Source organism: Pelodiscus sinensis, chromosome 1 (assembly GCF_049634645.1).
Source record: "Pelodiscus sinensis isolate JC-2024 chromosome 1, ASM4963464v1, whole genome shotgun sequence".
NCBI lineage: Eukaryota > Metazoa > Chordata > Testudines > Trionychidae > Pelodiscus > Pelodiscus sinensis.
In genome coordinates, this window is record NC_134711.1 from 96,817,304 (window position 1) to 96,835,391 (window position 18,088).

Here is an 18,088-nt window from a genome sequence, read left to right on the forward strand (position 1 = left end):
GAAGGCTGAAAGAACACATCAATGCAATGCTGCAACTTGTTGTCCAATGTTTACATCTTGTTTACTGTAGCTAATCCATTTCACTTTCTATTTTTGGGACCATGTCCCTTTAATCATAATGTAATCACTAACCGTCATACGCGATGGGAAGCCATGAGGATTCATTATGATGTCTGGACAGATTCCTGTATCACAAAACGGCATGTCCTCCTGAGGCACTATCAGCCCACACACCCCTAGGGAAGAGAAAATATTTCAGTTCACAAAAAGCAAGTCAACATTAGGACTGATACTACCAAACTTTCTTAGTGTTCAGTCCCTCCCATCTTTCTCTTTTAGAAAAATAAATTCCATCAGAACAGTGACTGTCCACACCATCCAAAGCAGTGCCCTTGCAGCAGCACCAGCAAAATTAACATACCCATACACAAAAACTTCAGTGGCAATAATTTGCTCATTCATTCCAAGCAGACACTGGAGATGAAGAACCTGGTTATGTTTTTCAAAAGTGATTACAGATTTTTGGCACCTCATTTGTGAAACCTTAAAAGGATGATAATTTTCGGAAAAGATGCTATTCACTTTCTGAAATTCAGACCCCTTTAAGATATCTCACTAGGCACCAAAGATCAGTAGTCATTTTTTAAATTCTTGGCTAACATGCATGAGTAAAACTTTTGACTGAAGTCAAGCCTGAGAAAACGGACACAAAATAATGTGTTTTTGGTTGGTACTTATTTAATGAGCACAAGGCTGTGTGCCTGGAGCTTTCTGAAATCAAGGAAAACAGAATGGAGACAGACACTTTACAGGTTGTTAGACAGATATGTACCCCATATATTTTAAAAAAAAAGTCAGTCCTGATAGCTTGACTATTACAGGTGAGGTTAGTGGATTCCAAATTCCAAAAGCTAGTCAGAAGTGTGAAACCCATTCAAAATGGTTTAAAATACTTCACAAACCTCTCCTCTCTAACCCTGAATTCTGTTTCGATAGCTAATTCTACAGATTAAAAGACCAACATTGTACAGGGTATGAAGACTGATGGTACTAAAATGCAGGCTCTAAAACCCCTACTCCTTTGAAAAAAGCCTACTGTGTCAGTCAATCTTTCCAGAAGCCCTCGGAGTGGAAAGAATCTGCATTCTATTTGAGAAAAGCCTGGTGCAATTGCCAGAGCAGACTTTGGTTAGAAAAGTCCTAGGCTGGAGGGGAGTGAGCAAAGAGTGGGGGTGCTGGTTACATCCCTAAAAAGGCATCCCCCAACCAGCCAAGTCACAGAGGGATATTGGCGTCTGCTCAGGAGGGAGCTCCTCATCCAGTGTCCAAACAAGACAGGGTTAGGTGCATGGGACAGTAGTTAATAGAATGAGAATGGTAAGTGTGGGGGAGGAAGGAAAGGGGAAGACGATTAGAGCTTTTGTATTTTTATGTTTAGATTGTACTGGAGTAGAGACTAATGTCCGCTGTCTTTTTGCAACAAATCTTTAATAACCCTTTCCTCAGAAAGATGTGACCGTTTGGCGAAAGCAGATTAGATCATAAGAGGGTTTGTTTTTTTTTATTAAATCTCCTGCACATTCCTCCCCTCCTCAAAATAAATAAATAAATAAATGAATAAATAAATAAAAATTGTGGGTTTTGCCCCATTCCTTTCACTTCTATGAAAAGCATTAGGTTGCATGTAGACTAAGGGCACCTGTAAGCCAAAAATTCAATTTTAGCTAACTTAAAATCACTTTAGGCCTTGAAAACCCTTTTATATGCCAAGACGGTTCCCATAGCAGACAGCCACTGTGTTGTTTGTTTTGTGTGAAAGTAAATGATAAAAGATCCATGAAATCGACACAGAAAGGCAGAACAGCAGAAAGAACTGAGGGCTCTCCATCATAGCGGCTTCTACCCTCTGCTGACTTGTATAACAATGGAATCTACACATCCAACTGCAGATCTAACACAGCTGTGCATTTCATTAGATGAAGAGCACTAGTGACACAAGTAAATAATTAACTTATTCTGGTCCGCTGACTGTGCTTATGAGACCAGTCATAGCTGACAGATTTTAATACAAGTTAACACAAAGAGAGCATAATGAGCTTAGAAGTTAAAACAAAATATTTAGACAGAATCTGAGGATCTAAAACGGAGTAGGCCATTTTTAAAGCTCCTATTACAAAAAAAGTTATAAATCTTAATTCTAAACCAGATTTATTTTTTTTTGGTTACAGCATTATATATAGTGTACATCTATATTTGCAGAACACAACAAAAGATCTTTTCCTACCTCACCATTCTAAGGTTAATTTTCCCATCTCATGCAAGATTTTTTTCATCTCTGGAAAATAATCCCCAGAAACTTTTCTTTTCTTTTTTTAAAAATCTTGATGGCCTGTGTATTGCATTAATTTAATAATGTTTATTATGTACTTAATTTTAAAAAGATTTTTTTCAGGATCTTGCAAAAGCACAGAAAACAAAATTGATCATACACAAACTATGTTGCCACTAAATGCACTATTTTACAGATTCATACACTGATCCAGGCCTCAACTCATGCTTGACTCTCTGTTTACAGCACATCGTTCTACAGGTGAAAAGCAAACCTACATTGCAGGGTTGAAATCTCTAAGGAAAAAAGACAACTACCATCCATCCATCCACCAAATGGACAAACTAGCTCCAGCCAATGCAGCTTTTCTGCACTGAAAAATAAAATGAAATCACCCATATCAACAGTAACCTCATATTGAAACTGGGTATGAGAGCATTACCTCCAAAATTTAGAAGTTAAAACAGCCTTGGGATTTAAAGAGCTTTCCCTGTCTAAGTATGAACTGAAATTCACAATTTTACCTACCCATTTTTCACTATCCCCATCTCCAGAACAAGAACACACTATCAAACTTCCTCTGTGGTATTAAAGAAGGAAATAAAATAGTTTTGTCTGAATTTGCTATTCATCATACTCAGGGAGCTAATAGTTCTGCTCATTCCCTCAAAACCTCCCCCCATCACATCCATATTTTCATGTATACCTCAAAGTCTCATGTAATGTCACCCCCAGCCCTTTTAAGTGCCCCATCTCTTATGAGAGATGAAGTCTGAGACTGATCTACGTAAAAATGACATTCTATTGCAGGCCCTATTCTGCCCTGATTGACACATTTTTCAGTTCTCATAGTGGGAACAGAGCCGACCATCTATAAAGAGCACAAGAGATAATTCTGCAAATGTTCTTCTAGATAGAGTAAAAACAATTATTTAAAAACATGTGGGCTTAGGTTAGGCTCATATTTTTAAGCAGGCAGATTGCCAGATGATTTCCAGGTCTCTGCTTTTTCTCTCAATTTACAAAAGTTTATCCTAGAATTTAAAAAGATTTTTTTTAAGGAGTTTATTGTTGAGATGACACAAATATAATTAAATTAGTTACCATTCTAGAAAAATGATTTTTTAAGAAAAGATATTACTGAAACTGTCTTATTCCAAATATTTCGAAGTAGATTTTACAAAATGAATATACCGCATTGTAAAAAATCCAATTAAATGAGTACTCCAGGGCTTTGCAAAACAGCAGCCAAATAAATAAAAACTTTTCAGGCAACTTTTCTTTCAAACAGTAGATAACTAGGAACTGTGTTCTTCAACTGGTGCTGTATTGCATTCAGATAGGTGACAATTTCATGACTACATATTGGTTCCATCCTGCAAGGTGATCCATGTAGACATAAAAGTCAATCTGTATGGAATTCCATTCTCAGAGGGGTAACTGTGTTAGTCTGTAACTTTAAAGAAACAAGGAGTAGCCCTGTAGCACCTTAGAAATTAACAAGTAATATATACTATCATGAGCTTTCGTGGGCAAAACCCAATTAGTCCAGACCACATGGACCACTTTTTAGGATCAGGGTCTCTTCACTTTTGTTCTTGAGAGATTTTCCTTTTCCACCTGCAGACACTCAAAACTCTAGAGCTTGTATCCATTATATGCTGCTGTTCTTGCTTGCTAGCAGGTGTGAATTCATCACTTTACAACACACCGCTTAACAGTCAAAACACACTGCTTAACAATCAAGAATATCCAGTAGCTGGGGTAAATCTCATTCACAAGCCACCATTTGGATACTTCCCATAAGTAAGTCACAAATTCAAAAATTCTGAAAATGAAAGAACAACCCAGTATGTAAATGCCTAATTACTGTCAACAAGAGGTACACTGGAGAGTGAAAAGAAGAGGCAGCAACATTAGTAAAAATTTCTGCTGAAGAGGTGAAAAGAAGCCCACTATTGAATGAACTTGTTGAGTTCCTTTACTATTTCATGGCTCAAAAATAATTTCAATCCCTTAAAAGGTGCACACTGGATTTGTAGTACTGTACAAGATGTGTCCAATGACAGAATACATATTGCAATTAAAGGAATAAGCTAACTTTCCAATAAGAAGGCTATTTTTCAAATATAATTGCTGTTTTATAGTTAAAGTATTTTGGGGAGAACATATTTATAGTCAAGTCTGTAAATCAATATATGGTACCAGGTAAGTTTGCTTCAAATTTCTCTAATTATCCATCATGTTTATTGCAAAACTATATACACAACTCCAGAGAAAGAAACAGTGCTAAATCATATTAGCTTCATTCAACAGCTGAATCATTTACAGATCTATCATATCACTTGCTACATCCCATTTGACATAGGACAGAAAGAAGAACAGAATTAAAATTAACAGATAAATAATGCATAAGTAAACTTGATTAGCTCGCTTATTAAAAACATCACTCTAAATGAGAGGCGGCGCTAGAAGACAATACAGTTTGTACACGGCTTTCCCATGAGCTGCTGAATGGCTTGATGCGATAAATTTGCATAGTCTGAAGCACACAAAGAGCTGATTAATTGAAACCCTTACAATGCTTCTGGAAGCAGCTATTGTAAAACAATAACCATAGGAACTTTACAAAATACACATGGCTGAATGAGTCAAGAGCTTAATAAAATGTGTGTTCAGGATACACTATAACGGAATAAGAGATTTTTATTTTGTGCCATAAAACACAAAACTAGCCTAATTTCAAAGGTTCAGTTGGGGATTTACTGAAAAGGTCAGAAGGTTACCTGTTAGCTATTTGAGATAAAAAATGCTCTAATTTAGTTCTTAAGACAGCAAGTAAAGCAGAGGTTTGGTTAAACAATCAGAAGTGCTAATGGAAGTTCTATGGATTTCATTATCTTACACTATATACAGACATAATAAAATGCATATAAAAATATGGCAAAAAAAATCTTCTCATTCTTAATCCCAAGCAAGTGATATCCATCTCAAATCTCTGGAGTTGCCATCTATTAAACTTCTGTAGATATCAAGTCTGTTTTTAAAATATAAATCTGCTTAACTCCAATATAATCATTTAAATATATATCAGACCAAAAGAAATGTTTCACTAGATACAATGCCTAATGTTACGAAACAAGGAAGTATCAAATTAAGAGTTACATATGGAGAAAATGCTATAATTTGTCACTTAAAGCTATTATATTTCACTTCACATGCCCCTCATACATACAGAACAAGTATTCTTTAACAGAACAGATAAGCAGCATCTATCTGTACTATGTCCATGTCAAAACATTTTCATAATTATCAGCGTATATATGGACAGTGTCCATGGCAGCTTCTCTAATCAAGTCAGAATTGAAAAAAGTAAACCCTAAACAAGACTATATCAACCAATATGTGGTGTTTCAATAAAGTTTATGCAGTTCACAATGCAGTGAATATATTTATTTTGACACTAAAGAACATTGTTCATTTAGGAAAACAAAGATGGCCTTTCATGAATTTAAACTTGCTTCCTTGTCTTTAGAGTATTTTAAGTGTAGATACTTCAGAAAGGTTTAATCCTGTATCTTAGATCTTCAGCTATTAAAAAGCTTCTGTTTGCCAGTTCAAACAATCTCTTGCTTAAATACAGTTTTTCCACTCCTCAGGAATACTGTTCAGTATTGCTGCTTAGTTCTGTGATCTACAGGACCTTTGTTGGAGGTGTTAATCCTTTTTTCACATGAGAGACTGAGAAATGTTCTTTCAGAGAAGTGATATATTGCTTTTTCACATCAAAGGAGTCGAACTTTTTTCTTCACTGTGACTTGTAGAGAAGCAAGGGGAAATCTGGAAATATAATAATTTAGTTGTGTGTGGAACTCAGTTGAAGCTTGTTTAGCTGAGTACTCTCAGCCTTCTTTGCATCTAGAGATGATTTTGCTTTAAGAGGTTACAATAAAAAGAGCAAGGTATTTTCCCTTCTTGGAAATACAAAAAAAAATCATCATTCAGTTGAACCAAAAGTCTCCTATGAATTGGACAGTAAACTCTCTCTGACCATTAGGTATTTATTTACTAGCACGAGAAGTGTGCCAAGTACTCGGTAGACAAGCAAGACAAGGTCACTGTCCTACAGAACTCATTGCAAGACACAGATGAAAGTGGGATACAGCTAGTGATTGACTGATGAGCTTTAGAAAGCTACATTAGTTTCCCATTTTGTTCCCATTTCTCTTTCCTCTTTGCTTTTAATTTTCTTGACATGTCTTCAAGAGAGGGCTTGGATTTACAGGCAGTTTGGAAGAAGCATGCTTAAAGGAAGGACTTGAAGGACAGGCCATGGCAGACTCAGCAGTTTGTGTTGTCCCAAGCCAAGTGGGCACTGAAATGAGTGTGGGAGAAGGACACAAAGAGGGCAGCAGGGCAATAGCTGGCAGCATAAACCTAAATTATGAGAGAAACACAGACAGGCTAGCTTAACAGAAGGCTGTTCTTGCAGAGCATATCTTTCAGAAGATGATTTGAGAGACTTTACTCCAATTTTTCCTAAGCTTTTATTTTCTTCCATTTAAACTATGGCTCTCTTTCCAAAAGACTTTGGAAAATAAGTGAGGGCACATGAAAATGTGGCTCTCCTGATCTCATTCTTCTTATTTAGATCTTTAAAAACCAGCATTACGCATGAGTTGCCTTGACTTATGTTCACCTACGTTTCAGACAACGCAGAGATTTAAACACTGTCTGCCTCACTTGAACAAGAAAAATTGTTAATGAAAAACAAAACAAAGTTAATTCACTTGCTGCACGTGAATTGGAAGATAAAATGCTTTTTTGGAGGATATTGGCAAAGTCTGCTAGTTGTCTTGTAGCAAGTTGAGGGTACATTTATTTGTGAAGTAGGTAACTGGGTATACTCAAAAAGGAAGCAGAGAGAACTGCAGTTAATTGTTATAATCTAACCCTAATTAGAGTTCTCTTATCTAAAACCATTACTGTAAAGATTTACTAGATTTTCTTACAGGTACAGATTCACTGACGAGGATGGGGAGAGGGCAAAGATGGCCGCTGCCCCGGTACCTGGCAATACAAAAGGGCATGGGCCTCTGAGCCATCACCACTACTCTGGCAATGACTAGAGCCTCAGGCCCTTTAAATCACTACTGGAGTGCCACACATTTAGGGCAGCACTGAGGGTTGGGGAGGACGTGCTGTGGTCTGGTTGCGCTGAGGGCTGGCTGCCCCATCCCCACCCCTTCCAGCTCAGCCCCCATCCCTTCCAAGATCACGTAAAGTTCAGTGAATAACAGTAACTACATGTAACCAACCAGTTCTCTTGATTCGGTCAAAATTATATTAAAGACTACACCACGACAAAACACTGATTAGAGATCTAGGAGATGTATAATATGAGCACATTCTGTAGAAAATCTGATATGTATAAAGACTAACAGGAATTTTTTTCTAACAATTTGAACGTGTGTTGAAAGCTTCCAATAGGATTTAAATGACCTTGATAGAAGGTCCTGAAGAAGTGCAGACATTTTGTGCATCGCGGATTTCAATTTTGAGTGATGCCACACCTACCAATCATCAATTCTGGATGCTGCCTATAAAACGTAGGACAGCTTCTCCACTACTATGAGGTTTCCAAAGGGTTTTTAATTATTTTAAAGAGGCAAGATAAATGTATTACAAGTATTAAACACTTTAGAAAATTGCATAGTACAGTACTTGAGAACACACAGACTCCTGTACTCTGAGCATTCCCTAGTGATTTTCAATAATGAGAGCAAAGTCACTAATGGCATATGTGATACACTAATAGCATGAGAGCCAATAAGAGGTCTGCACTTAGAACCTTAAAAAGATGCAATAAACTAATGTATAACTAATGCAAGGAGCATTTAGCTTCCTCGCAAAGCAACTTCTCCCTGAAATCAGAAAATATAGGGTTTCTGGAGACTGCAGCATGGAAAGGTAGAAATGGTAAAGGTATTCTACCGATGCAGAGAGAACTGGTATTTCTGATCTCTGGAAGCAGTGAAATCAGTTCAGTTTAAATCAGATTCAAGTAATGTTTCATTTCAGAAGATGTACATTAATCAGTCATGCCAAAGTGTTATGATATTGCTATACCATAAATGGTTTTCCAATCTTTTACATAAGATGCCCGGGAACACCTAATGAAGTTACTACAATGTGCAGATCATATTTTTGTACTAACTAGGGAATATATCACACCAAATATCAACAATATTATGTGTCTATATATTTCAGGTTTGTGTCTGTGTATCTATCTGCAAGTCCATTTGTTCAAGAACTCCTCCTAAATGGTACAAGCTAGGACCACCAAATTTATTACACCACTTCCTCTTCTCCTAAATTAAAGCAAGGTCAGGATTTGGTTGTGCCAGACAACTGGAAGCCCCAGGAAAGGGACTGTTTTCCATAACATGCAAAGGGAGGGGCTGTTTGGAGGGACTCAATACTGAGAGAGGCCACTGGAGGCAGCAAGCCCACAAAGGAGAGCTAGCCATACCACAAGGGAGCAGCCAGTAGGAGTAGGGCTCTGTCATCTTGCCTGCCAGCACACAGGCATTCCACGGGTGCAGAGAGGGAGCCCCTCAAGGTGGCACAGGCTGCAGATATACACAACACACACAGAGGGTATCACTAAGTCCAGTAGAACCTCAGAGTTAAAAATACCAGAGTTACAGACTGACTGGTCAGCAACACACATTATTTGAAACCAGAAGTACACAAATCAGGCATCAGCAGAGACAAAAAAGCAAGTACAGTATGGCACTGTGTTAAATGTGAACTACTAAAAAAAAACATGGAGAAAGTTTATTAAAAATTCACAAGGTAAGGAAACTTTCTCTGCTTGTTTCACTAAAGATGGTTAAAAGCAGCATTTTTCTTCTGCAGGGTCAAGTTTTCAAGCTGTACTAGGTCAGTGTTCAGTTGCAAACTTTACATTTTAGTCAGAGTTACAAATATTTCAGAGTTATGAACAACTTCCATTCCTGCGGGGTTCGTAACTCTGAGGGATCTACTTTCTCGTTACCATGGAAAATGGAAGTTAAGATTCTGAATTCACTTGCTCTCTGAAAGTTTAAAAAGAAAGATTTGCCTAGTGATACCCCTTCAGAGTACTTATGCATGGGGCATTCACAGCACCTGCCATACGGCCCGCTAGGAGGAGGGAAACAAGGACGGGATTGCTCAGTTGCATGAAGCAATAGGGCAATGGCCCTGAAAGCTGGCATTGTTTTTCTCCCGGCAGTGGTGACTTTTGTTGACACCTCACTCCATAGGCACAGAGAGCACAGCTGCTGCTGGTGTTCCGAAGCCTCCCTGGATCATACACTACTAGCCCATTCACTGCAGTCGTGCCTGCCGAAGTTATCGCCGACTCCTAGGGAAAGTGTCCTACCCTGGAGGAAGAGATAACGTTGCCATCTCCAGAAGTTTTTGGGAGAGGGCTGGATAGTACCTCCAAAATTCTATTGAGATCTCTCAGGAGGATTCAAGGATCATCCCTGTGTGCATCATCAAACTGCGGTGTACTGCTTAGGGATGTGAAATCCCGTTTAATTGGTTAACCGATTAAACATTATGTTTAATCAGTTAACTGATTAAAGGGAGCCAGGGAGGAGGGGGGGAGGGAGCTCCAGCCCCACAGGAACAGGGTCCCTGCCTGCTAAAGCTAGACTAAAGCGCCACCTCCCAGGCAGGGGCTGCTCCAACCCCTGCCTGTCGGGTGCCCGGGCCTGCCATGGACAGGGGCTGCTCTGGACGACTGGAGCAGCCCCTGTCCACAGCAGGTCCCCCATGGGGCTGGAGGAGCCCTCTGGCCATGGAGGCAGGGAGCTGCTCCAGTCCCCACTGGTTAACTGTTAATCAGAACCGGTAAGCATTACCCACAGTTGCAGCTGTCCCAGTTTAGTTATTGTAAACACTACAGAAAACTGTTTAAATAACATAATGACCTAACATTTTTTAAAATTGCTGTAGTTCAGTCAAGTGTACTGTTTTAACTTCTTTTCACTACTTGTATTTCTTGCATTTTATGCACAAGTTTTGTACCAGCTATGCAGCACACAATTACCTGAAAGACATTATTATTAAATTTAACACTTTTATTCTTGCCTTCTTATAGTTTGCTGCAATTAATTTGTTAATTTTTACTTGTATTTGGTTAAACAGTTTAGCAATGTTACCTGCATTTTAGATGGTGTACTGTTTCTTTAGTAGCTAGGCCCTTAAAATTATGAATTATAGGCTTAAAATGGCTACTGAAATTTTTGAAGTATTAATTTTTTTTTATTTGATTTCATATTAAATAAACATTTAAAGTCATGCATCTGGTTAATTTCCCCTTGTTTTAGTATTCTTTCTTCCATAACACATACATCTGTGTGTGTAACGGGTGGGTGCCATCGTGGCACACATCCGAATAAGTGCACATGACCTCAATATGGGTGCACAAGACAAAACTCACTCTGCCCCGGATGGAAAATCTCAGAGGGAAAACTGCGGGGTACCGTTGGGTTTGTTACCCAATGCAGACCCACTCCAAGTCCCCCTCCCCAACTTGTCCTGCTGGAAAAGTAGCATTTAAGTGATTGCAAGTGGAAACAGACAGATCAAAGTAATTTACTAAGTCAAACTAAACAAAACAGGCCACCTAACGCTAATGCACTAAGAAACTTGGTACATGCAAATACTTACTCTGAACAGTTCTAATCATTTCTTTCACAAGCCAAGCATCTTCCTAGCTTGGACCCGATCCTTGCCCCTCTTCAATTTTAGATGTTTCCAGCAGACATCTTCAGTGGCAAGTCGGGAGTCTCCTGCCATCTTGCCACTCTCCCTATTGTTTGGTTTTCCCCTTTTATGTCCCTTTTTACCCAAGGCAGGAATTCTTTGTGTTCAGTCCAAATTCTTCTCACCTTGAGTAGAAAAGTACCAGACCCAAAATGGGTTCCAGCCTCAAGTGGCCTGGCCACATGTCTTTGTAGGACCAACCACAGTTTGGGCTTACAGAAAAAAACAAAACTATTCACAGGTAGTTGACTTCATCACCAAGCCATTAAGTTCCTAAGTATCACTAATGTCCCTCATTTGCACATTTAGATTTAAAAACAGTTACATTCCATATTTCTAACTTCATATACAAGAATGATACATGCACAAAAATAGAAGACACACATTCTGGGGTTTACAACTTTTATAATGACATGTTACATCTCCCATTTTGCATAATAGGTAATGGGACCTAACCAAGTGAGTTATAAGATCAAGAACACATATTCCTGCGCATCCAGAAATATAATCTATGCTATCATGTGCCGAAAGTGTCCGTCTGCTATGTACATTGGACAAACATCTCAGACACTTCGCCAAAGGATTAATGCCCACAAAACAGATATCAGACAAGATCACAAAGAGAAAACAGTTTCTTGCCACTTTAACCAGAAAGGACACTCTCTAAATGACTTAGCCACCTGCATTCTGCTACAAAGACCTTTTACATCTGCACTTGAAAGGGAATCCTCTGAACTGTCATTTATGTTAAAATTCGACACTTGCCAACAAGGACTTAACAAGACTTTGAACTTTCTCACCCATTACCAAGACAGTTTCCCCAATTATCACCTGTAATACCATTAACTCACAAACATCCCACTCTCCCTACCTTTAATATCAGCAATTCACAGACACTTACCTTCCTTCCTCCCCCTTCCCACCCCCCCGCATCCCCCTTCTGTTCTGCAATGTGATTTGTCCTTTTCATATTTGTTCATTTTTTTAATTGTATCCTTTGGTATATATGGTTGTGACTACTTTCTTCCACTATTTGATCTGAGGAAGTGGGTCTGGCCCACGAAAGCTCATCATCTAATAAACCATCTTGTTAGTCTTTAAAGTGCTACATTGTCCTGCATTTTGCTTCAACTACCCCAGACTAACACGGCTACATTTCTATCACTAATAATTTACTGATGAGGGATAAACAATTTCAATGGTAAATCACAGAACCAGGATTAAAGCAGAGGAAAGTTCGTCTTTACAGAATTTGCATTGGTTTCTTTATTTATGTACTGATATGACCCAGCCCCTCACCATAGAGTTTAGAATTTCCCACCTACTGCTAAGTCTCTTTTAAAATCATTCTCTTGCTTCCTTTCCAGGTTGTCAAAGAAAAAGATGGATTAATTGTGCATCTGTGCAAGTGGGTGGTTAGGTACTGGAGGATATGGTGTAGATATTGTGAGGGGACAGACAACTCAAAAGGATTGGAGTTCTGCCTTTATTCCTGCTCTCAGTGAGGCCTAGGGTCATTCCTCTCTTGTGGGAGGAAGTTCCAAAGCCCACATCCAGCTTCTATGAAATCTCCATTTCACATGATTAAGTCTCAGTGTAAGGGTTCCAACCGAACGCCTCTGTAGAGGAAGGTCACAGGTAAGGAGGAAGGGGTGATCTCCAGATAGCTGTGTCTAATCCCACAAAGGGCTTTGAATAGGAAGAGAGAGCTTGTATTGGACTATATTCAATAGGGATCTAGTGCTGAGAGTGAAAAGACTTGGGCAATGCAATATGGCAGGCTACAGTTCCTGTAGACAAACCTGGAGGTTATAAGTGTGTGGGTGATTGTGACCCATGTCTGGTAGGGTGGGGAATAGTGTTCTGTTTGGCCACAGGTAGAAATGTGCATGTTTTTGCCACCATGAGTGAGGAGTACAAAAAGGGGCCCCAAGCCCATGTACAGCCTGGCTCCTCTGAGGAAAGAAGTTTACTATCACCACCTCACTCATGTATAGACTTAGCGCTAGCCAGCTGTTCTTGAAATGATAGCAGCTATATTTACATAAGGGAAAGGGGGTGTGGATGAGAAGTGACCAGTGGTTTTAAAGTCAAATATCTTTAAAAATTTGAAGGAACTGGTTTGGCAAATTTGCTTCAAACTTAAAAGACAAACATTCCCCACCCTCCTCCGGCATGAAACTGAGTAGGAATGTTCTCAAGCCAAAATAAGACAAAAAAATGAAATGAAGCTACAGTATGTCAGGACTAGTACAGCACTAACAATAAAGTAGCACGTGCAACTCTAACTACAGTCATACCCATGGCTATTTGAATATCAATACAATTCTGTATTTGCAGCAGAATAGATTATATTTTGATACAAAAAATCATTCCAAGCACAGATTCTCTCATTGTAGTGTCAAAGAGGCTGAAAATTTTTAAAAGCAGTTTACAATTGATCATTTCCTCTTGTCTGAAAATATACTCTCTTGAGGACTGATTCAGTGCTATCCAGGGAACTTTTGCCATTGCTTCCAATACCACAGGATCAAGCCCTTGGTTCTAATCCTATCACTGATGACTCCTTTAACATCCACTCTTGCATGTGGGCAGCTCCCTGGAAGGTGTTAACTATCTTCACCAATAATGATTTTTTAAAGGATTTAAGGATACCAAATGCTCTCCAGAGGTGCTCAGTCCAGTGCAGAATTAAGTCCTTAGTATGCCCTTTGGAGATACTCCTCTTCCCCCTTTCTGGTCTCTATTGGTGTACCTCAGAACACCATTCTTGGTCCACTTTGCTTTCTACATCCTGGCATAGGGTGACTTCATCGGATCAACTACCTGCATGCTGATGATTCTCAGACATACCTCTCCATCTCTGACCCTGTTTGTCCATTCAGAACTGAAATTTAGACTTCCTGTGCCCCATGACAAATGTATTAAACATGACTAAATCCAAAACTTCCTTACAAGAGAACTCTCCCCACTCTCTTTTTCTTGGTCACCAACAGTGACTCCAACGTTATTCAGCCTCATAACATTGGTAAGTTTACTTGCATTTCCCTCCTTCCTGATTTCCTCTCACATAGTTACTACATTAGGCAAATTCAACAGACTGTGATGTTTTTTAAGTAGTAACACTTGTACAACAGGCCTTGCCAACTGACTTAATGAGAACAGGAAACATTCAGAAGGCTAAAAGCAAACACTTTTTTGACTAAGGGCAGGTCTACATTTAAAGTGCTGCAGCTGATGAACTGTTGCAGTGCTACAGTGAAGATGTTACAACACCAGTGGGAGATCTGCTCCCATAGTTAGTCCACTTCATGAGAGGTGGTAGCTATGTGGATGGGAGACAGTGCTGTCTATACCTAGGACTAGGTCAGTATAATTGTTTTGTTCCAGGGTGTTGATTTTGCACACCTGTGAAGTAAAAAGACTTACCTTTTTGTCCATGACGACTGCTAAATTTATCTCCAATTTCTGGACGTCTAGTTTGTCTCAACAACATTTTGATCAAAAAAGCATCCTCTGCATTTGAAGATATCATTACTTTCTCAATATATGAATCAGTTGCACCTTTGTATCTAAGAGAGAGACAAAAAAACACCACTTACATTTATACACACACAGAACCAAGTACAAGTTATGAAGAGAAAGTTATAGATCAGCAGGTTTCTGATTCAATGTAAATTTCACGAGTGGTCTATATCTGGAAGGACAATGAAGCAAAATTGTTATATAGAGTTCAAGAGATGTATTTCTGGAGAACAAGGGATTAAAAAGGAATAGCAAAAGAGCATGAAGGTTGGGATTACAGTGAAACACAAAACAGCTGGCATAGTCTGACAACCTCTTCCTGATTAAAAAAAAAAAATCTCTTTATATATTATATATTGCTGGATTTTCCATTACAATCAACAACTGCCAAACCCAAATTACAGGGTTATAATTGCAACACAGAATTCAGGGAATAATTTTTATTCTCTGCTCTCAGTTTAAGTAAGAACATAAGAACGGTCAGACCCAAAGGTCCATCTAACCCAGTATCCTGTCTGCCGACAGTGGCCAATATCAGATGCCCAGAGGGAGTGAACATAACAGGTAATCCTCATATTATCCCTCTCCTGTCACCCATTTCCAGACAAACAAGCTAGGGACACTATTCCTACCTAATTAGCCAATGATGGTCCTAACCTCCGTGAACTTAGCTAGTTCTTTTTGGATCCCTGCTAAAGTCCTAGTCTTCACCACATCCTCTGGCAAGGAGTTCCACAGGTTGACTGTGCACTGAGTAAAGAAAACTTCCTTTTGTTTGTTTTAAACCTGCTGCCCATTAATTTCATTTGATGACCCCTAGTTCTTAAGTAAATAACTTTTCCTTATTCATTTCTTCCATACCAGTCATGATTTTATAGATCTCTATCATATATATCCCCCGTTTGTGTCCTCTTTTCTAAGCTGAAAAGTCCAAGTATTTTTAATCTCTCTTCATATAAGACCTGTTCCAAACCCCTAATCATTTCTGTTGCCCTTTTCTGAACCTTTTCAAATACCAATAGATCTTTTTTGAAATGAGGTGAACACATCTGTATGCAGTATTCAAGACGTGGGAGTACCATGATTTTATATAGAGGCAATAAAATGTTCTCCGTCTTATTCTCTATCCCTGTTTTTAATGTTTCCTAACATTCTATTTGCTTCTTTGACTGCCGCTGCACACTAGGTGGATGTTTTCAGAGAACTATCCACAATGACTCCAAGATTGCACTCTTGAGTAGTTATAGCTAAATTAGTCCCCATCATATTGTATGTATAGTTGGGATTACTTTTTCCAATGAGCATTATTTTACATTTAACAACATTAAATTTCATTTGTCATTTTTGTTGCCCAGTCACTTAATTTGATGAGATCTTTTTGAAGCTCTTCACAGTCTGCTTTGGTCTTAACTATCATGAGCAGTTTGGTATCATCTGCAAATTTTGCTACCTCACTGTTTACCCCTTTCTCTAGATCATCTATAAATAAGTTGAATAGGATGGGTCCCAGGACTGTTCCTTGGTTTAGTTTTTTCCACTCTGAAAACTTACCATTTATTCCTACCCTTTGTTTCCTGTCTTTTAACCAGTCACCAATATCCCTAACTGAAATGCCAACTACTTCAAATTGCTTTTTTTTTTTTAACAAACAAAAAATGTCCATTTTCCCAGCACTATACATAGTATCAAATAACAGGTGCTTGTGACAATGAATATCAGTACATGGGTACTAATGCTGCCATTACTAAAATGAGGGGGGGGGGGAAGGAGGAAGAGAGAGAGAGGGAGGGCAGGGAGTGAAGATGATGATGAATCAAATATTTAGTCAGGACGTGAGCTACGGAGAACTTCAATGCAACAAAATCCCTGTGGAAGGAGAAGGCAGAGAGATTTGAGAAAAGTAGTTAGACATGGTAGCACAGAGAGAAAAGGACAATGACTTTGGTGAAAGCTTTGGGGATGGATTGGGAGGGGTGCAGGACAATGGGAGGCTCCAGTAATCAAGTCTGAAGCTAATTTGGTGAAACCATAATACATAGCTTATAGGCCCTGGATCCACATCTTTCCTTGCTAAGGTTTCCTGCTTGATGATTTCTCTGCCTCTTTTCTTTATTAAGGGCTTAATCCACCTGGCATTGAAGTCATCAGGAAGCCTCCCATTGACTCCTAATCAGGCCTAAGTGCTACTAAGCTAATTTTCCTTTTCTGCTCCATCACTAACCCAATGGGAATTCTTATGAGCCCACCAAAGAATGACAAGCTTATTACTGGCAAAGATCGTGAGCGAATGCAGCATGCACAAACTGGTCTACTGGGGAAAGCTTTCAGTCAAGAGGGAGCCCAAATACCATCTGAAATATACAAGCTAACCTAAAAGGTCAACAGGACTGCTCAGCCATTTTGGGTATGAGGCTCTTCTCTTATTGTATAACCTCAGCTATGGCAAATGTCACTGTCTACCTGAAGGCTGGGGCAATTGCCTGTCCTTTCCAATTCATTTGCCTCCTTGGGAAGGAGAACTAATCAGAACTGCGAGACAGGCCAATAGGTAGCTCCTTCTATCAGTCTGTGTAGCAGGCAGAGCTCCGTTCCCAACAACAACAACAACTTGGGTCAACAGATGGTTGTACATTTGTGAAGCACTCAGCCCTTTGCTCTCAACACTGGCTTTGGAGCAACTGCTTCCTGCTCACTCTGTGGCTACCCATGTGTGCCCTTTTCCTGCATGTACTTCTATCCTCCCACCCCAGCATCCTCATGTTCCTTTGCTACCTCAGTATCTCCAACTTGTGTCTCTGTGCCCCCTGCCCAAACACTAAACTTCGAAGGCCCAGTTTCTTCTCTTACATCAGTGTCTTCTGGGAGAGACCCTGCTGACCCACCCGCCTGTTGTCTGCAGGGAGTTTCTACCTGCCACTCCAACTCCAGTCTTCAGGGGGCCAAAAACAACAGGGGAAAGGTGCGTAGGAGCCTTTGAAAACACTGCTACGTTCCTATCTGCATCTTTAGGCACCTAAAAATCTGGCCCACAGCACTGAATTTAACTTCTAAGGAAAATGTATGCCTTTTACTTTTCCAGTGCTGAGCATCTGATACCTGTCCTTCCTTTTCCCACCTGTAGAGTTTAAAGTATGATATTACAGTGTGACGTACGTTACTGGCACATCTTTATACTGTGGCTGTTGAGGCACATTACTTCCTTCCAGAGGAGTCTGAGTCACAGTTGGCATGGATTTGTTCACGAGCACTTGCTTGTTTTCTACCTTTTCACCTAATGACAGAAAAAATATTGATAAAAAAGAAAACAAAAAAATCAACAAGTATCATGCAAATATTTTGATGTCTTACATGTATTGAGAAATATATTTTATAATATTCAAAATGACAGGCACATTGGGATAGGATGAATAA

The 18,088-nt window shown here is 39.3% G+C and overlaps 1 protein-coding gene across 1 annotated transcript in view; it reads right to left on the reverse strand.

The window, feature by feature from the left end:
- Positions 1 to 18,088, reverse strand: part of POLR3B (RNA polymerase III subunit B) — a 121,468-nt gene that overhangs the window by 13,069 nt on the left and 90,311 nt on the right. Inside the window, exons 22-24 of the mRNA XM_075938432.1 lie at positions 17,831 to 17,948; positions 14,582 to 14,724; positions 133 to 236 (exon numbers count right to left, since the gene is read on the reverse strand). Of these exons, the coding sequence (XP_075794547.1) occupies positions 133 to 236; positions 14,582 to 14,724; positions 17,831 to 17,948 (365 nt within the window). The remainder of the gene's footprint in view (positions 1 to 132; positions 237 to 14,581; positions 14,725 to 17,830; positions 17,949 to 18,088) is intronic.